The 26,734-nt window shown below is 39.4% G+C and overlaps 1 protein-coding gene across 3 annotated transcripts in view; it reads right to left on the bottom strand.

Annotated features, from left to right (window-relative positions):
* TRPV3 (transient receptor potential cation channel subfamily V member 3) overlaps positions 1-26,734 on the bottom strand; it is a 579,202-nt gene that overhangs the window by 233,036 nt on the left and 319,432 nt on the right. For all 3 annotated transcript variants that reach the window (XM_044080834.1, XM_044080833.1, XM_044080836.1), the window contains exon 7: positions 4,084-4,364. In XM_044080834.1, coding sequence (XP_043936769.1) covers positions 4,084-4,364 — 281 coding nt within the window. The remainder of the gene's footprint in view (positions 1-4,083; positions 4,365-26,734) is intronic.

Genomic DNA, 26,734 nt, shown 5'->3' with positions numbered 1-26,734 from the left:
CATGTTTTCCCTCCAAGAACAGGTAAGGTGGAAGACTCACTTGTGTTTCACCAATAAAAATATGAACTAGTGAACAGTGTGGCTCTAGAAAGTTTACCACATTCACACTAGCTAGTGCACATGCTGAAGGTGGTTGCGAGTCCTCCCTTTTCAGCTCTATGAGACACAGGCAGTGCACTGATACAAAGTGTTGTGTCAATGCTGATTGCTTATGAAACATCAAAATCTGTGCATTCTTGTCATGTTGTGCGGATGCTGCCCTCAGCATGCAGTGTTAGTATTTGTAAGGCTGGTTCCCAGGAGGTTAGTGGTGGCTTGTCATTATGATTCAGTGTAAGGAAACGGAGTGCTTTTCTTTTGGTACATGTTCATGGTCTTTATGAATCACATATAACCAAGAAATCACACAGAATTTACATTTACACAACTACAATAAGATTCATCCCATTGCTCTGTGAAGCAATGCTGTGTGACCACCATTTCAATGCTGTCAGAAAGCATCTCTGGATCATGTATGGTTCTGGTATCTCAGTATATGAATTTCACTGCACACCACCGTAACAACTGCACAGCATACTTCTGAGTCCCTCTCCTGTAGTTCTCAAATATTGTCCTTGATTTTGCAGGATGTCCCGGATTTTTACCTTATATTTTGCCCCGTCCCTTGCAATTTTTTTTGGTTTTCTATTATCACTAAGGATTATATTTTGTATTTCTTATTCTTCAGAAAATGCATGTTACATCTTCTAGGGAAAAAGACTAACCTAGAGCATGACCAAATGCTACCACAGGAAGGAAAGCTGGATGTGAAAAAATACAGCTGTTTCCATTTCCTGTATTTCCCTATTCCATATCATATAAAGCAAAACGTGAATATTCCTACTGTGTCTAACAGCGGAAAACAGACTCTCAGGAAAATGGCTAGAAGAAGGAACTGTCAGAAATGAAGGAAGTAGAACTTCTGGAGGAGAGGTGAAGCATGAAGGATGATGGAAACTGTGGACATGATATCAACAGATAAATAGCCTATAAAATAAGACATAAGGAGGGAGACTTAAAGAGAAATAAGTTTTAAAATATAGAGTAAGGGAGACGGTGGATAATATGGCTGAAGTAAAACAGAAAAAATTATGTCGATGTGCTAAATACAAAACTACAATAATAGCTTTCTTTGGATTCTCAGATGAAGAGGCAAAAATATAAAGGAGATAAATTTTACACACACACACACACACACACACACACACACACACACATATATATATATATATATATATATATATATATATATATATATATATATATATATATATTCTGATACAGCTTGTGAAAATGAAAATTACTGTAAATGCTTCAGTAATATTGTGAATGCATATCAAATACTGATTGGGGTGTAAAATAATGCAAACATTTTAAATAAAATATTTGTACAACAGCCTAGATCCTGCTGCAGAAAATTTGACTTTAAAAAAAGTATGTCAGAGTAGACCAGACTAATGTTTTTGGTGTCACTTTGAGTCATGAAGATATCAAGTGTCCAAGAACTGTGGGCTGTAAGGCTAGCAGCTTATGTAAGTCAAGCCTAAGGCCTTCTGGTGCCTGTGGCAGTGTTATGAATTTTAGCAGTAGTACAGATTTGTGTAGAAGCCTAGGGCAAGCAACACATCTAGTGGTTCTATAGCCTGGGCAGTTAATGCATGTTTATGCATAAGTAGGGTTGCCACCTTTTCAAATGCCCAAAGTGGGACATTTTCGGTACAAACGTCAGATTTTGTAGGCCGAAACATACCCACGGCCAGTACAAATGACAAAACTTCACTTTTTTGCCTAAATAAAAGCTTATTCTTGTAGCATTTTAGTTGCTTATTCTGTTTTGTATAACATTTAGGTGTTTCAGATACAGAATAACTGTTTTATGCGCCTATTACATAAAATATAGGAAATAATTTTGTCCTAAAATCTCAGGACATTTGCCATTTTTACAATTTTCTTGCAGAACACAACTGCCCAAAGAGGGACTGCCCCTCGCAAAGTGGGACAGGTGGTAACCCTATCAGCATAAGCCTAAGGCTGACTACCACCTTTGATTGTATTATAAATTATTATGTTGGCATTGCATGTTTATCCATAAACCTACCGCTGACTGGTACCTATGGCAATGGTATACATTATGATGCTAACAAGGCATGTTTGCACAGAAGCTTAGGTTTCACTAGTACCTGTGGTAATGCTATACATTATGATACTAACAATGCATGTTTGCACAGAAGCTTAGGTTTCACTAGTACCTGTGGTGATGCTATAAACTATGATAGTTCTTCAGAGAATTGATCACTGAAATGAATGCTGTTTTATTTCGTGAGAGAGGGTTTGCTTGAATTCTGCCTAGCTAAAACTGATGAAGAGATTACCTCAAGTACAAAATAATATGGGTTTGAGGCACATAGTCCTGTTTAATGATATAACACACTGACAGCCATTTTCACTACAGGGAAAATAATCCACTGAAACAGGTACTCACTTGGTTGTGCAGGATGTTCTCTATCCTCTCCAGTACTCCCTCATACAGAGGGATAGAGATCCCTACCAAACTTGGTTCTGATACTACTTTACTGATGGCATCTCTATCACTCTGTTATAAGTAGAACACTTCTTGGGGTTACATAAAGCCCATTTAAAACTAAAGATTAGGGCACCAGGAAGAATTACAAGACAACATGCTAAACTGGATGGGGAAAAAAAAGAAAATAATGTTGCTAAAGATTATATATTTTAATGAAAGAACTAGATTGGCATAAAAAGTAAAACAAAATATATATACATCATATATATGTGTATATATATATATATATATATATATATATATAGATACACACACACACACACACACACACACACACACACACACACACACACATATGTATATGTATATATAAACTTACATCATGAAATGTCTAAAGCACAAAAGATCAAACATCAAAGTATCTAAAAAACACACATTGAAAGAACAAAACACTGTAAACTCAAATTATTGTATCACAGAACATCTAATAATTCTTTCCAACTAAAAATACCCTAAATCATGTATACCTCCACTACAAAACTGAAATCAAGTGCCATCTTGATAGGGGTACTGCTACAGAAATTGTTTTTAGTAATGCAATTTGTAGGGTTAGGGTCAGCACACATGCATAGATGGGCTTCACAATATTACACAAGACAAAGGGACTCAGAACACACACAACACCAAACATGCAAAACAGTAAATTTAGCCCCTTAGCTTAACCTGCAAAGACTGCACATAAACACTAGCCACTAGAACCTTTTCAGTCAAACATTTATTATGGGATTGTACTCCAAGTAATTTTTGAGGATATGATTAAGACAATATGAAGATAAAGCAGGCTGTCACAGCATGATAATTATGTTTTTGGGGCTTGTCTTCCATTTAGTGCCTGTGAATGAACCTTGGCTGGCATGTTTTGATTTGGTACGGTTGTCTAATTCTTTATCTAGGTTCTTCACAAAAGTATACTGTACACAACAGTCTTTTTGTCTTCCTTTGAAGCAAATCATGAGGACATCTTGTTCACTTTAAATAAAAATGCATCAAACCCTGTTTTAAGAGGCTTCTATAAAATTGAATGGCTACTCATTCAATTATAAGATTTTTAGTATCTGCTTGTCACACAGCTAGGAATCTCTAAGACATCAGTGATAAATGTGTTCTCCTTTTCTGCAGGAAGTTGCCATTACCAATGCATGCAGTACAGTGCCGTACTGGGAATACAACAGCAGATAATATCTTAACTAGATTATATACTGTAGATTCAAAGCAGCCTCAGTTACCTCATATTTGTGGCATTTACCTTTTCACATTTACTATCTAATCACCTGGAAAAACAGGAAATATTACTTTGGTGATTATTAACAGGTTTAGAAATGTAGGCCAAGTTAAACATATAACAGAAAAGAGTAAAAGAAACGCAGACCTCTTATCTGCTTTCCTAAATTTATTAATAAACACAGTCTAGGACAATATTTTAGGCAAGGAGTTTCTAATGGTAACACTGAAAAACTTACACCAATCTTTCCATGTAGTGCTGCTAACTTCAGAGGGGTTAGACCCTCTTTGTTCTGCATTTTCTCTAATGTTTTGTCCTTGGCATGCATGACGATAGTTTCATATGTATCAATGATGAATTTGTTCTCTTTTTCTGCATGGGAAGTTGATAATACCAGTGCATGAAGTACATTGTTGCCTTGGGAATCCTGAAATGTAACATCAGTTTTAGAATTTGCCATCAGAATCTTCAGAATTTCTGGTTGATTGGTGCAGGCAGCTAAAGCTAGAGGAGTCTCACCTGGAAAACAGAGTTGAGGAGACATTTTAAATTTCTCACTAATTTAGAAATATGTTACATATTGTATATTTATTGTTAAATACTTAAGATCTGAATTAATTGAATTGGACTACATTTTGATGCCACAAATTGTGTCATTACAAATTCATAAGGAAATTCAGCCTTGCTTGAGCCCTGGTGTGGCAGATTGTCCTCTGCCCCCATATCTAATGTCTTCCTCATTCTATTGCTATGGCCTTCCATTTGTCTCATCTGTCTCTTAGAGTGGGACAGGATGTGTGATGCCCCAGCTCTGGGCCAGTAATCAAGGAGCCTCACTCCTCGCCACTGCCACCTGTGGGGAATGTTCACTAGGAGGACAGCAGGCACACACACAGTGCTTCCAGATGCAGCTCTCTGCATCAAGCACAATCAAGCACAATTTCCCTTAACAGAACAAGGGGAACATAGCCCAGGACTGTTTTTTCCCTCTTTCTTCAAATCCCCAGTAAGACTCCCCACTGCCACAGTTATAGATTGGAGACCTCAGCTGATTGTCCAAGCCAAGATCTCCAGCACCCTCTCTGTTTAACCAGTGCTTCGTGTCTCTGCCCAAGTAGTTGACACCCACACTCTTTGAGGTTTGATTTACACACACACACACATACTCACACACCTGGGAAAGGCTGGCACAAGTTTATTAAGCTATACCCCCTTCTGCCCAGACTATAAGGTAGTTATGACTGCCACCAGACACTCCTACCAGCTACCTTAAGGCTCTTTCAAGGGTACCTAATATACTGAGTGAACTTAATATTATTATGAATGGTAGTTTGACCAAGAGCAAGGCTATTAGGAGTGGCCCACACAATGTCACCAAATAAATATGCAAATACTCTCCAAACTTAAATATCTATACAAAGATCAGGACAATGAAAGGTGTAAATATATTTAATAATAAATAATAAAAGAACAAGACAATACTATAAATAAATTAAATTAAAATTGAAGGACAGACTCAGACAAATAAAGAAAAACAATATCTAAACTAAGCTTCACTACATTCCTGACTGAATCTAAGAGAATTACTATTCCCCACTTACTTAATAGAGCAAGGTCCTTCTTTTTGTCAGGCCCAAGACAGAATAGAGAATGCTCAGACTCTCTAAGATACTTCTCAAAATAATATCTAAAATATTACTTCTGGAATAGCTTTCAGAATGACATCATTTCTGGTCATCTGACTTCTAGTTCCCACGCAAACCCCCACTGCTGGAAGCTGGCAGGATTTAGCACCTACCTGTAAAAATACACACACAAGGGCTTTTGCTCAGATCTGTGGCAGGTACTGGAAATTATAAAACAATTTCATATCTCAATGCTTCCAGAGTAGTAATTAGTTCACTCCAAAGACAATACAGAAAGCTTCCTAGTACAGACTTTGTGTCTCTGGCTGCACTGAAACCTGTGAGACAGCATCTTTATGGCCTAGCCTGTAAAGTGATTTAATTTCAGATACATTTTAAAGTTTGCTGGGCAGAGGTTAACCTTCCAATTTCCTCTGTTAAAACATATACATTCGAACAGTTACAATAGAACATGTACATTTCTGTTCTCTCCAGTAGGGCACACTGTGGATAAATTTCAGACATAAGCACTTTACAAATACCTTTTCAACACCACATCTGTACAAATCAATTTGATATACACATGACGTACAGTTCTAATAAATTTGTAACACAAGCATCTTGCGTAAATCAGTTTGATATTAACAAATGGCCGTTTGGGCAGCATTTCTATGCCTTTTAACTTTCTGCCTTAAAAGCCTGTGTTTGCACATCGCACAGTGCTGCTGAAGTAAATTATTACTAGTTCCAGAAAGTCTGCTCTTGAATTTTTCCCTTGGATCTTGCTAGTTCTCTTCCCTCTCGCACTTAAACTAGCTTATTCAGCAAGCACTTTATCAGATTTCTTGTCACAATTATTGTAGCACATATAAGTGATACCACCACTAAACATTCTATAAGGAAACAAATCCAGTACTTATTAATAATACCCACCCCTCCCGGCATGTCTAAATATCAGTTCCCTGCACTTTCTCCTACTAACCTAGTGAACCTGGGCATTCTGAGGCAATGTAGCAACTGCCTCATGTACACTGACAACCCTCTCCTCTTACCTCCCAACACTCAGACTTGTAAGAGATGCACTTATATATCCAAACTGGAGGCAACACACTCTCCAGCCAAGACTGGAATAGCTGGTCAAGAGGAGAAGGTCAACACTTGCACCACACCACATGGAACACATAGCCCTCCAGAACATACACCATCTCAGCTCTCACATAAAAATACAAGCCACACACCCATCTTCATGGAGGCTCTCAATAGAAATCTACCCAAACAGCAGAGACCTCTAAGGCAGAAATGCATTTGACCACCACTACATGACATAAATCACAAGACAACACAGCTCACCTAAACAGTGTGCCACTCAACCAAAGTCCCTAAGGTAAAACAGCTTGACCAATACGCTAGTCATAGGTGACTCAATAGTGAGGCACACATATGTCCCACTCACTAGGTTGAACAAGGAGACGGTAACAGTCAACTGTCTGTTAGGTGCCAGGATACGTCACATAACGTACACACTCAGGTCACTCCACAACAAGTACAAATATGAGTCTGTCATTGTCCATGTTGGTGTGAATGATCTGAGACCTCCCTCCCTGGACTACATGAAAAGAGACATGGAGGAGCTCTCAGATCATGTGGCCCAGGTGGGTATGACCCTATCCCTGAGCAGCATCATACTGTCGCCCAGAATTATACTGCAGTACGAGCAGAAAATGATTGACTTCAACAATTGGCTAAGCTTCTGGTGTCATTCTAAGGGGATCCAGTATCTGTCTGCCTGGAATAACATGATTAACAGACCACAATGCTTTGCCAAAGATGGCCTGCATCTGTCACCCCTGTGATTCTGTATACTGGCCAAGCCTCTTGCCACTCCTATAGTGCCTTTTTTAGGTGGAGTTCCAAGGACCAAATTACCACCACAACTACTATGAATAAATGCAATATGAAGGTCATGCTGTTCAATGCTAGAAGTCTAAATCTCAAGATGCACTCACTCAAAGCACTCCTTAAAATGGAGAACATCAACATTTGTGCTGAAACAGAGACCTGGTTCAAGACAGCAGAAAGCACCCCTGCGCTACCAGGCTATAATTCATTCCACACCTTTCGGCCTCAAAACTCGGACCGAAGCTCCAAAGGCAGTGGTGTCTTCATATTTATAAAGGATATGCACACCTCCAGACTGGTAGCCCAACATAATGCAACAGAGATACTTCAGGTAAAACTAACATTGGGTAAGACAGCGATTCAGGTCGTCGCCTGCTATAGGTCCACAACCGTGTCCCAAGACTCTCACTCCACTTTCCTAAACACCCTGGAAATTATTAGGGTCCAACCCAACACCCTCATACTGGGTGACTTCAATTACCCCACCATTAACTGGGAAAACTACTCATGCACCAACACACTTGCCCAACATTTCCTGGAATTCATTAATTCCAATGCCCTGGACCAGCTCATTCTTACCTCCACTAGAGGGAGTAACATCCTTGACCTAGTTATCACTAACATGGGTGACCGTGACCATTGCTCCACACCAATAGTCAACTCCTCCATGGTTAGATATGACCACAAAGTAATCCTCATCCCATCCACACCCCCTGCAAAGGTAACCACCATGAAAAACTTCTCCAAAGCTAACTTTGGACTCCTAAAATAGAGGTGGCTAACTTCACGACACCGATGCAGATGGAGAATGTGTGCATGACTGCCAAATCATACACCAATGCACTGTATGAACACATACACAAATACATGGAACTGGCCATACCTAAAATAACTAAGGTGCTCTCCTTCAAAAAAAGGAGGCCAATCTGGTGGTCCCCTGCCATAACCAAACTGTACAACAGAAGAAAGAAACTGTTGCAGAAAAAGGAGAAGTCCCAAGACTGGAAGAACTCCCTTATTAGCCTCAGCAAAAAGGTGAGATCCCTCATCAAATCCTATAAAGCTAGCTACAAAAACAAGATTGCAGCAGATATTAAAGATAATCACAAGGTCTTCTATGGTTATTCGCGCTTTAGTCCCCCATACCCTCCTAGACAAGACCATTGCTATACTATAACTGGCCACCAGGTGGCGCCTCGTGAACTAACTTTCTATAAAGACAGCTTTCTGATTTGCAATTGTCTACCCCTCATTGTAACCGTTCAAACTTACTAGCTTCTGCCCTGTATTCCCCATATCTTTTCTGTAAGCTTTCTGTAACCTGGCCCCTAGTCACGCTGCTCTTAGTCCCCTGATACTCTTATCACCTCTTCTTCTCTCCCCAAGGAAGCCTGCCTTCAGTGCTCTCTACCCTTATATGCTGCCTCTCTTCCCCCACACCTTTGAATCAACCTTTCTCCCACCATCAGACTTACCTGTTGGTTAGCTCTCTCTTTACTGATTGTCTCCCTCCACATTTTACTCCCTTGTCTCTTCCTGCTCCGTTCGCCCTGCGGGCTCACTCCGCTCCCCTACCCTACCCCCAAATCTCACCCACCCCCACAACCTCTACCTTTATAGCCTGTAAACCACACCTACTTCCTTCCAAACTATCAAACTCCTCCCCTTCCTCTTCCCATCCCCTCCCACCCCTCTCTATACTCACATGACAACTTCCCCTCATCCTCCTCAATATAATTTTAGATCTCATCAACACAACAACATGTCTCTCAGTTATTCATCCTACCCAATTCAACTGTTACTCCTTTTCAGCCTCACTTATTTTTACTCTCTTACACAACCCTCTCTCATCAACCATTCTACCCACTTACATACCACCTTTCATCTCCATACAACAGAATCTCACTACAATAACCACATCTCTCCTAACCTCTACCCCCTCTGCAACAACCTATGTTTCCACTATAAAATTATCCTTCCTCATAAAGTCATCACACCCTCCCTATTCTTCATATCCCCCTCTAATCCTTCCACCCACTCTATTCAAACTAAACAACCCAAATACCTCTTCTTACTAACCAAACTTCTAACTTCAATACTTTTATCTGGTGATATACACCCTAACCCAGGTCCAAACCACTCCTCAAATTATAAATCCATCCTATTCACTTCGCTTAATGCACAAAGCATAGCAAACAAAATCCCTAACCTTCATGCATGGATAGTCCATAACAAACCTGACATCTTAGCCATTTCTGAAACCTGGCTAAAACCCCACATTAAGGATGCCGAGATATTACCACCAAACTACTCAATCATTAGATCAGACAGACCCTACAAAAAGGGTGGTGGAGTAGCTCTACTCTATGCATCCTCCCTATGCCTAACACCCTACAACAAAACCATTCCCAAGTTTTCTAATGCAGAACTACTACTAGCTCATCTCCAACTAAATACACACAAATCCATTTCTATAGCCTCTCTCTACATTCCCCCTGGAGATAATATCCCAATACTTGAAAACATCCTCTCCTGGCTATCAAGTAACATTAATCATGAAACTATAATCATGGGAGATACCAACATTAATTGGTCCTCCATACAGTCACCTACACACCCCCTCAACATCAACCTTTTCAAATACTCTCAATTAATCAACACAATAACTAGGCCATCCAAGGACTTCTCAAGGGGCAACATCTTAGACTGGGTTCTAGTCTCCCATCCCCATAACTACCCTGAGAGTGGAACCCTTCCTGACCCCCCTCAGTGATCATCTTCCCATCTTCACTACACGTCTTCCAATTCCCCTACAAGTTACTCACAATTACATAACTACCAGATTCCATAAAAACTTCAACCCTGAAGCTTTTTCCAGTAACCTTAAATCTATTAATTGGACTCCCTTAAAAACCCTACCACTCGAAAATGCAGTATCCCACTTTAACACTACCTTCCTAAACATCCTAAATAATCATGCTCCCCTAATAACCAAAAGAATAAAGAGGAAAGCAGCCCCCTGGCTAACAAAAGATACAATTACTTCCATGCGACTCAGAGACACAACATGGACACAATACAAGAAAAACAAATCTACATCAAACCTCAATCAATACAAAACTATACGTAACTCAGTGAAAAAACTTATCTCAATAGACTGGCAAAATTACTTTATCCACCTTCAAAACAATCATAAAAGTAACCCACGAAACTTCTGGGCAAGTATAAATTCACTCTTAAAACCTGGTACTATAGAAAACCCAAACCCCAGCCCAGACTCACAAGACATAGATCTTGCTACCCAATTCAATTGTTTCTTCATAGACTCTATTTCTAAACTTACTTCCTGTCTTACACACAACAATTCACCTAATACCTCCTCTTCTGCCAACCAACATCCCCCTCCTACTCCTTTGTCTCATTCACCCTCACCTCAATCTCCCCCTCCTACTCCTTTGTCCCATTCATCCCCACCTCAATTACACCCTTTTTCAATTAAACCTACTCCTACTTCTACCATAAGAAAACTCCTACAGAAATTAAAACCAGGCACCAATGCCCCTGACAACATTCCCTCATACTATCTCAGTATAGCTGCTGATGCCATTGCCCTCCCTATCAGCATCCTCATCAATCGCTCTATCCAAGAAGGTCTTGTTCCCGAATCCTGGAAGAAAGCCTATATTATTCCTCTACACAAAGGTGGAAATAATACTAACATCTCCAATTTTCGTCCTATAGCCATCCTCTCTCCCATTTCTAAAGTCCTGGAGAAATGTATCCACCTTCAACTCCTTCCCCACCTCTTGGACAACAATCAACTAACCCCCACCCAACACGGATTCAGACCCCATCATAGTACTATGACAGCCCTTCTATCTTTCCTCGAAACTGTTAACAAAGCTAGGGATTCTGGACTCATTGTATCTACCACTCTTCTTGATCTTTCCAAGGCCTTTGATACTATATCCCATAACCTACTTCTTACTAAGCTATCTAATCTAAACCTTTCTCTCACTTCACTCCACTGGTTTAACAGCTATCTCTCCAACAGACAACAAGCAGTCAAATGGAAAAAGCCACTTCCTCCTTTCTAAATACCCTACAGGTGTCCCACAAGGCTCCATCCTGGGCCCCCTTCTCTTCAATATTTTCATTAATGACTTTTACCACGCTATCCCTCAAGCTAATATTATTCAATATGCAGATGATTCCACAATCATCTGCACTGCCTCATCCATACCAACTCTACTAAAGCTTACCCAGGATGCCTTCTCCACCACTGAAAATTGGATGAAAGACAACCATCTAGCCCTTAATGCTACTAAAACCAAACTCATGATATTTACTCCTTCAAAAATACTAACATCGATCTTAAATCATTCTCCATCTACAGACATAATGACATTCCCCTTGAACTTGTATCAGAAACCAAACTATTAGGAGTCCAAATCGATGACCAGTTTAAATTCCACTCCCATCTGCTAAAAAAACATAAAAAAACACACCAAAAACTTGGAATGCTCTACCGTCATAATCGCTTTCTCAGCCCAGCTACCAAGATTACACTCTCAACTACATTTCTCTTGCCCCCCCTTCTCTATGGAGCACCCCTTCTTACTAACCTCCAATCTTCCCTCAAAACCAAACGATCCTCTTGTTACAATAAAACTGCCAAATTTGCCACTTCTAACAAATCATCTACACACCACTGTGAACCACTCCACAAACTAAAATGGTTAGAACTACCCAACTACCTCTCATATACCCAACTCACATATGCTCACAAACTGATTTTCCAGCCATCCCTCTGCCCCTCACTCTCTTCTACCTTTAAAATGCACCACACACAAAGACAGCTAAGATCAAACAATCAAAACCTCATAGAAATACATAGACCCCACCACCCTCCTGGACAAAACCTCCTGTCCTTCTCTCTAGCACGCTCATGGAACTCCCTTCCTCCCTCTATTCGTACCATCACAAGCCTCCCATCCTTCAAAACATCACTCCACTCTTATCTATCCTCCACATGGCAATGCTCCTGCTCTCACCCTTCATAACCTACTATTTCATCTAGTAACTCTTTCAGCTCTGACTAAACGAACACCAGGCAGCATTACCCTTGGCCTACCTGTATACTACGCTAACTCTCTCTCTATATAAATACATATAAAAAAAAAAAAAAAAAACATTTTGTTTTTATAAATTTGGTGTAACTCTTATTGCCTTGTTTCAGCTGTTCTCTGCACATGTTATTACATAAATTGTACTATGTTTTACCCCATCAATTGTATATGTATTTCCTCTGTACTTGGTACTTTTCTCATGTTGAACCCCATGTTATGTCTATGTATATCCTCATTCTCTGTTAAATATGTATGTGGAGCTTTTCTCCCCAGGACTCCATTGAAAACGGGTTCTTGAGCCCAATGGACTATCCTGGTTAAACAAATGCAAATAAATAAATAAATAAATAAATAAAATCTCCATGGCAATACCCAGGTTTGCTCCGAGCTACTGCACAATGGTACCTCTTATACCGAGCCAACAGATATTGCCAATATGCTGGCTGACAGATTCAGTGCTAACTTTACCCTCCCCCCTTAAGGACCTATCACAATACCAAAAGAATGCCAGGCACCCAGTATCACTGCTGCGCAGGTTAAAACTGCACTGTCCAAGGCCAAGAATATGGCTTCCATGGGACCTGACAATATCCCTGGCTGTATTCTACATGAACTACAAAATGAACTGGCACCACACCTATGACCCCTGTTCAATTACAGCCTCACTTCAGGCTTTGTCCCTACCAAATGGCGCACTGCTACATTCATCCCTCTCCATTAAAGGGGAGTGACTACAGACCTGGGGAACTATTGCCCCATTAGCCTGGTGAGTCTGATATACAAGGCTATGGAGCACATCATCATGGACCTAATAAATAAGGATATCGAGAATCTCCAAACTCTGGATCCCATGCAATTTGGCTTTGTGAAGGGGAAATCATGCCTGCTCAACCTGGTCGACGTCTCCATATTAGTCACCAGAGCTGTGGATGAGGGCAAGGTAGTTCATACAGCCTACCTCGATCTGGCCAAAGCCTTTGATACCATTCCCCACTCTGGAATCATAGATAGACTCATTAAACTAGGCATCAACCCCTATATTACTAGGTGGGTGGCAAACTGGCTCATAGAACCAACCGTGTGAAAGCAGCATACTCCAAATCAGACTGCCATCCAGTCACAAGTGGAGTCCCACAGGGATCAGTCCTGGGTCCTCTCCTGTCTAGCATCTACTTCTCTAAAGTCCAGGCCAACATGAAAGGTCTCTGTCTGACCAGGTTTGGCAGATGATTGCAAGCTGGGAGCCATTATTTTAACTCCCCAAGTGATGCACACATCCTACAAAAAGGTTGGTATCAAAACCATGGCCTAAACTCAACGCCAAAAAATGCATCATCATCCACTTTGGAAAAAACTCAGTTCCTATGAATTACCACATCAATGGCAGTCCACTGAACACTAAAGGCGTTATAAGAGATCTGGGAACACAGGCTGATAGCAACCTCTCCTTTGACCACCACATAGCCACTGTGGTCAGAAAGTCCTTCTATGTGGCACATCTCATTGCTAAGGGTTTTGCATCCAGGAAGAAGGAGGTCATCGTCTCTCTCTACTCCTCCCTCATAAGACCAATCATTGAGTACAATGCCCCATTTGACAAGTACCTCATCAGACACCTGCAACAACTGAAGAGACCGCAAAAGTACTTCACAAAGAGGATACTGGGCCTTAATCACATGTCCTATACGGACAGACTCAAAAAACTCTAGCTATTCTCAGTCTAATATCACCTACTTACAGACGATCTCTGCTTGACTTACAAAGCCATGTCTGACCCAACCCTGTTAGATATGTTACCTCTAAAAAAAATCCCAATCCCTCTGCACCACACCGCTCCAGAGACCTCAACCTCATTACCTCACTCAACAGAACATGCTGGAGGGACAGGTTCTTATCCCAGTGACTGCCCATGCTCTGGTATAGACTTCTAATACATGTCAAGCAGAGCACCTCACTAACCCTCTTCAAAAGAAATCTTGATGAGTGGATGGGAAATAGGAAATTCACTCTGGGGATCACTTCAGTAGAGGGACTGGGAACTAACATCGGGCAGCATGATGCCAGGGCAATCCTATGAGCTAGGCTTGTAAGGGTTCTAGGGCCTTTAGCCTAGTACATGCCTATGAACCTATGAACCTATATAACTATTTACAAAATTCCATCTAGCTGCGTTGGCAGTACCTCCTATCATCACAGGATGCACAATTCCTCTTTAACATGGATGTAAAACAAGGAACTCTAGTATTTGTCCATGAGCATTATGTGTTACTTTGTTTTGCAAAGTCATGTACATTTAGCGTGCATCCCGTTTGGTTTCCATGATATCAATTTTTATTTAAATCCTGCAAAAATGGCTTGGCATAATTAACACATGGACACAAAATCACAAAATACATGTCCTTAAATTTTCACATTTTTTCCTGTTTACAATATCTGGATGTACATGTCAGAGACACTTAAGGAATCACATATACAGTCTCTTTCCTTCTAATAGTGTTTTGACCTTCTGCCATTGTTAACTAGAATGTGAAAGCAAGAACTACGCAAAATCTCCTGTACAGTCTTAAGAACCTATAAGGTAGCAGCCCTCATACCTCTCAACCTCTTAGTGTAAGAAATCTGGACAAAGCCTGACAAAATGGGGGGACAAAAACCCAAAATAGGGACACTTTTTAAATATTGCCGTTATAAACTTGGAAAGTTGCTAGAGTAATAGGGTTTGTTTTAACATGCATTTTCTGAAGGGTTTGAAGCCTGAAACTCAAACGTATGTCATTGTTTAATGACTTTCATCCTGAGATCATCCCAGTGATTTGCCAGAAAACCACAAATTTTATGGGGAACAGGCCAAAAATATGAGCCAAATATCCTTAACAGTGACCTGCTAGCTATCCTAAGAGCTATAGACAAATAACCTGCCTTCCAAAAGTATGTAAATTATACACAAACTGATGCAGACAGAGTCTATACCCATCTACAAAAATTGTAAACATTTCAATAGAGCAAAAAAACAATAACAGAAAGTGATATGGAACAAAGGATCAACTAAGTATGGCATCAATAGAGTACAAAAAAAAAGCATTCAACAGTATCCCACAGTCATGGATTGTGGAATACTTGGAGATGTATAAGATGCACCCTACATTGATCAGTTACTCTGTAGTGATTGTAAACAGTAGCAAACCACTTTGCAGCCAATGTATAATAAAGGACAAATTATTATCCCATGGATGAAAATTCAAAGGGGATATTCCAAAATGATTCTTTGTCCCCACTGCTGGTTTGTCTTTCCTTTAACCCATTAAGTTGTTTATTAAGAGAATTGTCTGTCTTTACAGCTTAACATCAAGAAACCACTCTTGTTGAAAGGCAGATCATCTACTTTTTATGGGTGACTTAAAATTGTACAGTTCCTCAGATGAGGATCTGAAAGCCCAACTACAAATGGCTAAAACTTGCTTAGATGATATAAGAATGACATATGGTCTTCATAAATATGCAAAGGCAACATTTTATAAAAGAAAATCTGCAGCACAGAGAAAATAGCAATGTAGGACAGAAATGTGATATATAAGAATTTCAACAGGAGGGAGTGGATAAATATTTTAGAGTAGATGAAAGGTTGGCAATAAAACATGAACAAATGAGAACAAAATAGTGTAAGGAATACTTGAAAAGACCAACATTAATATTGAAAACTGCCTTGTCATATAAGACTAAAGTCCAGGCTATAAACCAATATGCTCTTCCTGTTCTAATTTACAGCTTTGGTGTGATTGACTGGCCCCAAACAACACTGAATTAGTTGGACAAGAAAACAAAAAAATGCTTCATACTTATCAAAATATCTATGACACACAGTGCACACTAAGATTATATATCCCTAACACTGAAGGAACTATGAGCTTCCTTAAAACTGACTACATGTACAGGTCAAAGTGAAAGTCCTAAAGCATGAAGAGGCATTGTCTAAGATGACATCTTTGCTGACTTTAGCAGAAGTATTTTGGAAAGGAGTGGGAATGGAAATCAAACCAGAAGTGGATGAGAATCAGACAGCAGATGAAAGTGCCAAAATGTAATAAAGAAAAGGACCAGAAGAAAAGGAAATTAAAAAAAGCCCACAAATATGATACCAGGTATAGAGAACTACTAGAACAACCACATGTTGAACAAGATTTGTTTGAGGAATGGTTAAGCTGATCAGAATTTAAATAGAAAGATGAAAGGCTAATAATGGCAGTCCAAGACAGTGGGCTAAGTACTCTTTGGTTTACAAAGTCTATAGAAAAGTGGAAGAAACAGACAAATGCAGGTTGTGTAAAACAGAACTGGAAATGTTGCACATCTCATTAATTATGACAGAGTCATGGTTGAGGGTCTGCATAGTAAAAGAATAATGTGGCAAGACTGCTACACAAGGAATTATGCAAACACTATAATATACAGGTAGCTGAGAAACATTGGAAACATCAACCATAAACCATTACTGACAGTGAAGAAGTTTGGATCTCATAGGATCATTCAGTATTAACAAATGAAAAACTAGATGCAAGGAAAAACATATATAGTTGTCAAAGAAAGACACAAGTAGCATTAATCTTTGAAATTGTTATACCCGCCAACTATGATGTCTTGCATATTGAGAGACACAAAGTTATAAAATACCAGGATTTGCAAGTCAAAATGAGGGCAATGTGAGGTAAAGATACCCGGACAGTTCCAATAGTTGTAGGAATAATGGGACTAATAAAAATAGTTTACAAGTGTTCTTAAATATGTTACCAATACCTTTAACCCCATAGGAACTACAGACAAATGCAATTTTGAGTACATTGTAGGTGGTAAGAAGAGCACTTTTGACTGACATCAAAGACTGAAGCAATACTAATTTCACAAATTGTAATCATAACCTAACTTAGAAATAAGGTCCATTCCAGTCACAGTATTAGAAACCCAAAACATCTGGAGAAATTAAAAAGGGAAAATATATATACTTTGTGAAATGCACCATTATGCATATACAGACCACTCATAACATCATTGTGCTTATGACTTATAGTCTATACAGCTGATTAGGACCAAGGAGCCAGTGTCATATGCATAAGTGCAGCAATTGTTGCTTATTGTGTAGGGAGAACTGTTTCTGATGCCATGGCTACATCCCATGAGTGTGCAGCCATCAGCATGAGGCCGTGTAGTCTGTGTAACTCTGTGAGTTGCATGTCGTTTGAAAAGCTTGGTGGTTATACATTTGACTCCTCCCAGTCACCAAGTCTGACTACAGTAGTGATTAAGTGTGATGTGGTATGCTGAGCATGGGTCCTGCTTCCCACGGCCACTATCATAGCTTGTTTGTTCTGGACAATGGCAATATGCATGGTATTCATAGAAACCTGCCATTTCTGCATGGCCTATGTAAGACCCACCACTGCCTACCACAGCAGGCAAAGTCAGGCATCATTCCAAATGTACTGCCCAATGTGAGCATGTCTATAGTGAGGTGCAGCTGATACTGGTTGGCTTGTCAAAGACGGATCCACATTTGGTAGTACAGCTAGATTCAGCAGTAGTGGTACATATATGAGCTGTATCCTAGGAGAACATCTAAGCATAAACATGTAGATATTTGTTAAGGATCATATCTTCTCCAGACAGATTCCCAAAGATCCACAAACAAAGCTAATAAGACTATTTCACCGTGAATAAGACAAAGTACCAACATATAGTGTGCTCCAGGATACTCTCCATGTCCCCAGATCATCACACTAGATTCCAGACAGTAGGAGAAGAGCTCCCTATTAACACACGTTTCATTATACTGGTATACTTTAATTTCTCCACCATTGTCTGAAGCACCTATACAACCAATGTAAGATATAGCCAGAAAGTGTTAGACGTAATTAACAAACATTCTCTTGAATAGTTAGTTAATAAACTCACCAGAGACCATAATATTCTAAATCTGGTCCTCAAGAACATAATCTGTACATGTACTATTCACCTGATCCCTCCTTCCCAAGTTAAGGTGGACCATGAACTTGTAACATTTGTATTCAAAAATGTCCAATAGCTCTGAAACCAACATTTCTGAACTTAAGGACTTCAATGAGCATACCTCATACAATTATATGAATCACAAAATTCATGTATGATCTCACCAGCTCAGAGACTGGCACAACAGTCAGCTTCATAAAGGAGTTCCATGCCCACTTTGACAAATGCATAGGAGGTCCCAATGTACAATAGGAAATTCAAGGGAAAAAACCCACTATGGTGATCCACCAACATAAATAAACTTCATAACAAGAGAAAAAACTAAATATTACAGCGCATCCAAAACTTCTCATGATAAGGCTAGTATAAATATATAAATAAATATATAAAAGCCATTACAACTAGTAAAGCAACACATGGACTTAGGGAAGCTTCTGAAGCTAAAGATAACTATCAGTTCTTCTTTGGTTATGTTAGGAAACTAACGAACAATACCCAACAATGGTCAGAACTTATCCTAAATGGGGCCACCAACTCTGATCCAACAGACAATACCAATATAACAGCAAACAAGTTTAGTGTTAAGTTTACTCCCAAAACATCTATCCAAACTCTACATATCTTAGAATCCCTTAAAATCCACATCATCAGCAAGGAACATGTTTCGAAGCTGTTATCGATGACCATAAATATTTCCTCCAAGGTACCTAAAAATATACATTGAATGTTTAATAAGTAGTCCTCAGTGAACCTCCAAACATGTCCTCACTGAACCTCTCTTCAAATAAATTGTTTAAACTAAGCTTAGTCACAAGATTTTTAGTCACAAGATTTTTCCCAAATTATGGTGAACCATAGTGATGATGCCCCTCAACAAGGACGGTCCCACCACAGAGCCCAGTAATTACAAACTCATCAACCTTAAGAGCCTTACCTGAAAAGCTGAGGAAAGTATCATAACCAAGCTCATCAACTATGATATCAAAAAATCTCATTAGGTGAGACTCTAAGCAGTTTTTCTTTGCCAAAGGGAGGTCTTGCCTATTAAATTAGTTAACTTTCTTGACAGGTCATGCAGACCGACAGTGGTCATATGCTTCACACAGCTTATCTTGAACTAATCAAACTATTTTAAAATGCATTAAAAGTAGATCTTTACATGGTAAGATGCTTAACAAACTGTCTAAAAGATAGAACCAACATAGTTTGTGTGGCAGTTGCCTCATCTGAAATAGGAAGATAACCAGTGGAGTCACCCAGGGCTGTGTGCTTGGATCCATACCTCTCAATCTCCAAGTGCAAGAAATCTGGACAAAGCCCAACAAAATGAGGGACAAAGGCCCAAAATAGGGACATATTTAAATGTTGCTCTTATAAACTTAAAATGTTGCTAGAGCACCAGGGTTTGTTTTAACATACATTTTCTGAAGGAGCTGAAGTCTGAAGCTCAAATGTATGTCATCATTTAGTGACTTCAGTCCTCAGATCATCCCTCTGATTTGCCAGAAAACCACAAATTTTATTGGGAACAGACCAAAAATATGAGCCAAAAATCAGGGCATTCTGCGAAAATCCAGCCAGTTGATAGGTATGCTTGGATCTCTACTTTTCATATTTACAGCTCTGATCTCCAAACTGAGAACAGGTCATCTAGTTAGGCAGGTTTCAGATGACTGCAAACTGGGTGTTACTGTGAAGACTTCCCTCTGACACCTGTACCCTTCAGAATGAACCTACCCTAATTAATACCTAGTATACAGAAAATGGGCTCACATTAAATGCAAAAAGGTGTCATATCATTTAATTTGGCAAACATGCAGTAATAACAATACTCCACTACTAAATTAAAATGTAGTCAGAGGCCTGGGTACCTAGGTTAAAAGTTCCCTCTTCTTTAAGCATCGTGTGGCAACTGTAGTCAGAAAATTCTTCTGTTTAGCACAACTAATAGCTACAGCTATATTAACCAGATCTAAAGATATCATCATTCCCTGTTATTCAGCACTGATTAGACCAATTATAGAATGCAATACCCCTCCCTTGGAAGTACCGCACTTGACATATAAAACAACTAGAGGAACCCCAGGGGATCCTAACTAAGAAGATTTAGGCTTAAATATCCAGAGCTAGCAAGAGAGGCTAGAAGCTGTATCCATTTAATCAGTTTCTTATAGATTTTTGAATAGTGATTTGTGCCTTACCTGCTGCATCAGAGACCTTGTTGTTCCTGATCTCCACTATCTCTACAAGTTTAACATCCTAGCAAACAGCAGAACAGAACCAGTGAACTAAATCTTTTCCATCTTATAAACAACAAAACAAAGAGATAGTTTCATAACACAGCACCTCATCTTCTCTGGAATAAGCTGCCATTAGAGAGTAAGCAGTGCAGTACATTGTTATCTTTCAAACAGAACCTGGAAGACTGGATGGGTACTCTCAAATTTACACCAAGATAACTGGCATAGCCCTCCTTGCATGGCCGGCCTTAGGCATAGGCCAACTAGGCAGCCGCCTAGTCGCAACTCTAGCAGGGGCGCTTTTTCAGTATTTATTTAATGTAGGTAGACCAGGATGGGGGCACTGGGTGGTGTGGTGGGGGGCACTGTGGGCCCTTTTGCCTAGGGCACCAGTTGAACTAAGGCCGCTCCTGACAACAACAGGCAGTTATTATATAATAATGCATTCAGAAAGGTTTGGTAGGGGGGGGTAAAGTAGCATACTTCTGAGCGAACTAAGATTTATAGCTAAGAAACCTAAGCAAGAGAGCAATTCAGTAAATAAACACTTGCCAGATTTTAAAGATATACCAGAAACACTAAATCAATTATTCACAATTGTACAACTAGAAAATGTCCAGTAAAAGCACTTCAGGTATAGCTAGCCCAAGTTATTCAAGTCATAAAAGCACTTCTTCAATGTGTGTGTGCAATTTGAGCATTAAAAAACACATGCAGCAAGGAGGAGCTCTGATTATACACTTTCGCTAGATACAGGTTCCGTTTAAACACAAATATTACCACAGAAATTCAGTAAAGTCACTAGCTACTTAGAGAGCCTCCGAAAAACAAAATAGAGCAGTCTGTGCAGAATCAGAATTTAGCAGCAGGTCATTCAGTTACAGAAAAAACAGTAAAAGATCCATACAATGAAGAAACTTACACTAAGTCACACCAGGTCAGCCAAAGGGGGAAGAGAGAGGGAAATCCTAAGCACCTAGATGTGAAAATGATGCCTGTACTAAATTGTAGCAGTTTAACCTGTTTGAGGAAAGAGTGGGGTGGGGGAAAAGAGAAGGCAGTGGGAGTGGTTACAGTTAATACCCTGATTGACTCAAGACACCACAGCAGAGATAAGTTGAAATCTGCACTCAGCACTGTGTTATTTGCACTCAGTACTTTAATGTTACTTGCACTCAGCACTGTAATTTCACTTATGTTTAGCAGGAAAGACAGACCAACAGTATACTAGTTTGGGAATTTTTACAAGGGTTGCTTGTTCAAATGTCAGGCTATTGCAGTTTACAAGGTTTCCTAAGGTGTCCTAAAGCTATAAGGTAAGTATTACAGCTCTAATGTAAGAGTCAATTTACTGTAGTTACAGGGGAAGGAGGCAAGCACTCAAGTAGAAACAAAGAGCCCTATGGCTGACCAATATGGTGACCTGCTTAATTACAAAGCACTGTAAGTGAAAGCTTAAAAAAATGCTTTTTGTGTAACCTACTCTGTTTAAATGTTGAAAAAAAAACAGATTGCAGTCCTGTAGACACCGTTTTGTAGGCAACTGTAGAGTTCAGCTAGGAAAAGAGAAAAGCCAAAATTCTAGGGTAAGCATGAAGACAATAACCATGGACGGCCTTAGGCATAGGCCAACTAGGCGGCCGCCTAGGGCTCCACTCTAGCAGGGGCGCTTTTTCAGTATTTATATAATGTAGGTAGACCAGGATGGGGGCACTAGGTGGTGTTGTGGGTGGCGCTGTGGAGCCCTTTTGCCTAGGGCACCAGTTGAACTAAGGCCGCTCCTGCCTCCTTGAGAAACTGGGTGCAATGTGAGGATGGGTACTGGCATGAGGTTGATAGTCATGAGGCTAAATTGCATTGAAACGCATACGAATCCAAGGACAGATTTACTAGAAAACTGAGGCTGCATATTCAGTTACTGACAACCTTTCAATGCTTTCTTCTCATAGTTGAAATAAATCTTCTCAATATTTCTTTTCAAACCACAGTTCATGACAGCACATTGCTAACAAGCAGATAGTGATCTGTTAATGTTGTACAATTTGAATTTTCCTTCTTCATTGCTCTTAAGTTTATTGTTATTTCTGTTGACTATCTTATGGGTCCACACCAATTATGTCACTCTTCTCAGTGCTGTTTTGTAATATTCATGTAAGATGCAATCTGGGGATATTCTTGTTTTATGTAACTTGTATCCCATTGGATCATGTCTAAAATGTGCAGTGTACAGTACATGCTACCTAGTAAACAGTCAATAAATACGTAAGTAAACAAGGCTGATGCAAAAAAAAAAAAAAAACAACAGGAAGAAACACATGTGGCTTAAATGTATTGCAAAATAATGCATCTGAGAAGCAAAAATCCTGAAAAAGAAAACTTTTAGAATAAATGGTTGCAACACACAGTGTAGAAATGGACCCGATGAGTAATAATGTCAAATGATAAAAAGCAATATTTGAGAGCGACAAAGAATGGAATAGATGAATGCACTAATAGATGCAACAACAATAAAAAATAAATTATTAAAGCTTCTTTCTATTTATGGAGTACTGTACACAGTTCAGAAGATCTCCTTTTCATTATAGGGGTTTAGGCAGAACAGCAGTCAGCAGTAGCTAACAGAATAGAGAAAAACAAAATTGGTACACAGTCTGTACTACCAACTATATGAAATGAGACTGGAAGTGATTAACATACATAGTGGTAACATATTGGAGAGGTACAGATAAGTTAAAAATGTGTTAACCTTTGTGGAATCTATAATGCTGAACTTGGTCCCCATAAGCGAAGAAAGAGATGTATGAGAAAGAGCGGGCATGATTTGAAGTAGTTAGAATTGTTAATGAGGAGTTAGACAGAAGGATTTTACACATAAATGGTAGTAAATGATTGGACCAGGCTTCCCAAATATGTTGTTGTTTGTTGTTTGTCTTTTCGGCTTTTCCCGGTTAGGGGTTGCCACAGCGGAACTCCAGTCCGCTAATGATTGGCTGTAGATTTTTTTTTTTATGGTGCCGAGTTGCCAGCCGGATGCCCAAACTTCAGCAAAGGCACGCCCATTCACGCATGTCTTTTGGAGGCCACTCGACCATGGGGAGGATATGCAGACTCCATACAGAAGGCACTCCAGCCGAGAATCAAACAGGAGAACCCCTTGCTGTGAGGCAACAACGCTACTGCTGTACCACCGCAGCTTACAGGCTTCCCAAATATGTATCAAGGTCAAAAACAATATTAAAATTCAAGAATGCATGTGACAAATGCAAAACTGCATCAGGACGGACACCTGCAGTCATAAATAACAGACATGTTGCAATATCATATCAGTTTATCTAAAGTAGGATCCTCCTCGATGGTTCCTTGGATATATTCATTTTTTTCACAAGTCTTCATTCAACAAAAAATATGGAAGATCCTACATTTGGGGATACCCACACACATATTCTGATGTGCATGGTAACAGAACATAGCAGACAGAGCCACATGAAGGGCAGGATGGAGGAAGCCACTGTCCCAGGTCTTAACTTGTAGGATCACCTCAGAGTTTCACATTTACAAGCTGTCATTAAATAATCAAATTAGTAGCCAGTGTATATCTCATAGAAAATGAATAATATGACTGGAAAGTACAGATGTATTAGGAAATTAATAAGTATTCACTGATACAGCCATCCCTTCTGGGATTCATAGCCCAACAGCTGGCCTGATTTCCAAAACTCTGCCTCCCCTATACAGGTTTTGGCTGACTGCCTCAAACTTGGACATTATGACATAAGTGGTATAAGAAGGGCACTGCCCAACTCCATCTTCAGGTCTTACTTATCCAGGCTTAACATGAAACTTGTCTTGAGAACCATAGCAGTAATGAAACTAGGGAATACATGCACAGGGGACAATGTCCCACCCATGTGTAGACCCCTGTGTGTATTGTACCTAGTCAACCACTGTAGCTAGACAGCACATGCATATAAGTTACTGAGCATGTGCAAGATCCGTGCCATTTTATATAGTCAGAGTGAATGCAGGCATGAATGGAGATGCACATGCGACTGTGTTTGAAGTAATAAGTCAGTTTGAGTATATATTCCAGTTACAACAACTCCTGATGTGTTTATATACAATAAATGACTTCAACGAATACCCATCCTCAGTGTCTCATTTGATACACAAGACATGTGATATGGTGTCAGACTGGGATCCAAAGCAACTTCAGTTTACAAACCATGAGGCATTCAGTTAGAACTGGAGAAATAAAAACAACATACATCACAAAGTCCAAGGAGAATTCATCACAAAAAACACAATCTTGCCTCACGATAGGAACCACACCAGGATGAAAAGGTTATATAATTTATTGCTTCTTGTGGTAACTCGGCTTTTCATCTTTCCTGAAGGTACTATGAAGGTACCAGAAGTAGCAATAAATTATATGACCTTTTCATCCTGGTGTGATTCCTATCGTGAGGCAAGATTGTGTTTTTTGTGAAGAACTGGAGCCAACTCGCAAACAGGTCAGCAGTTATTTAAAGATACTTAAACTCATGTAAATTATTTTTCAGTTGCCGAATAAGTGGGGAAGCATTCAAAACATTCAAAATAATTACAGAGATAAACAAAATGTCTGAAATACTGACAAACTGATAAAAGTACTAAAAATAATTACAACAGTGTTTGAAATAATTTCTGAAGTGTTTAAAATGTATGGAAAGGCTAAAATGACCAAATTATTTCACAGTGTACTACTTTTTTGCATTAACTACAACTTTTCAAAGTATCCGAAGTTTCTGCAGTGTTTGCAGTGTTAAACTGAAGCTTTTTCAGAGAGACTGTTGTGCAGCTGGGCATAATTATAACTACCTGGTCTATGCTTATATTTAAATGAATTTTGTTGTTATGGCAGAGGGATTTTGCAGACCTGGACCGCTGGTGTTTGTAGCAGTATTGCTGAGAACTGGCCAGTGTTTGAGCAAGAATATGATATTTTCAAACAGGTTGGATTTTCTGATAAAAACACACGTACAAAGGCATACATACTTCTTAATTTAGCTGGCTCAGAAGCCATTGAGAGACTTCATTTGTGTATGCACCTGCCGTGTATGCAGGGGAGGGAGAGAACCACCATAGTGTGATACAGGCTGAAAGGGGAGAAGACCCCGAGTGCTTAAAATGTAAATTTAGAGAAATGTGTAACCCTGAAATGAATATTACAATTGAAAGGCACATGTTTTATACAAGAAATCAAAAGCCAGATAAAACTATAGCAGCATATGTTACTGACTTAAACAATAAAGCAAAAGCATGCAGATTTGGTGATGTGCAAGAGATGGTATGATAAAAGACAGGCTTATGTGTGGTGTTAATAAAGATTTTCCTTTGAGACAGTGATTTAACACTGAATTTGTCAAATGCATGAGCTTACAGAAAAGCATACGAATATGCTTAAGAATGTAAAAAGCATGCATGCAGTATCTGCCAGTGTGAATGTTGATAGTGTACAACATAAAGTTAAGATGAAAAAGAAATATAAACCAAAGGGTGTGCCAAACAACCTCATTGTTAACTGTCATAATTGTGGAGGCAGTCATGAACCTAAATGAGAGAAGTGCTTAGATTTTGGTTGGTAGTGTCACAAATGTAAAAAGTGGAATCATTTCAAAAGGCTTTGCAAGTCTAAAGTGGCACATACTTTTATTAAAAGAGAGCATCCAAAAAAGCAAGTAGATCAGATACAGAGCTGTGAGCAAACTTTCTAAGTTGATGGTGTCTCTGTGATCAATGAAACAGTTAACACAGTAGAGTATCAGTTGGCAGCAAAGAGTGAAATATTTTGTACAGTACAAATTAATGGGAAACCTGTAGAACTTAAAGTAGACACTGGATCCAAGTGCAAAGTTATATTAGCACAAATGTTTGCTAAAGTAAGAGCTGGTGAGAAACTTGATACAGCAAAGTGTGCAAAACTAGTTGCTTATGGTGGTGAAGAGACTCAAACTGATGGT

This window comes from Protopterus annectens, chromosome 8.part0 (genome assembly GCF_019279795.1).
Source record: "Protopterus annectens isolate FY-2018-M chromosome 8.part0, PAN1.0, whole genome shotgun sequence".
Lineage (NCBI taxonomy): Eukaryota > Metazoa > Chordata > Ceratodontiformes > Protopteridae > Protopterus > Protopterus annectens.
Note: the sequence above shows the minus strand (reverse complement) of the source record. Positions and strands in the feature narration are given on the sequence as shown.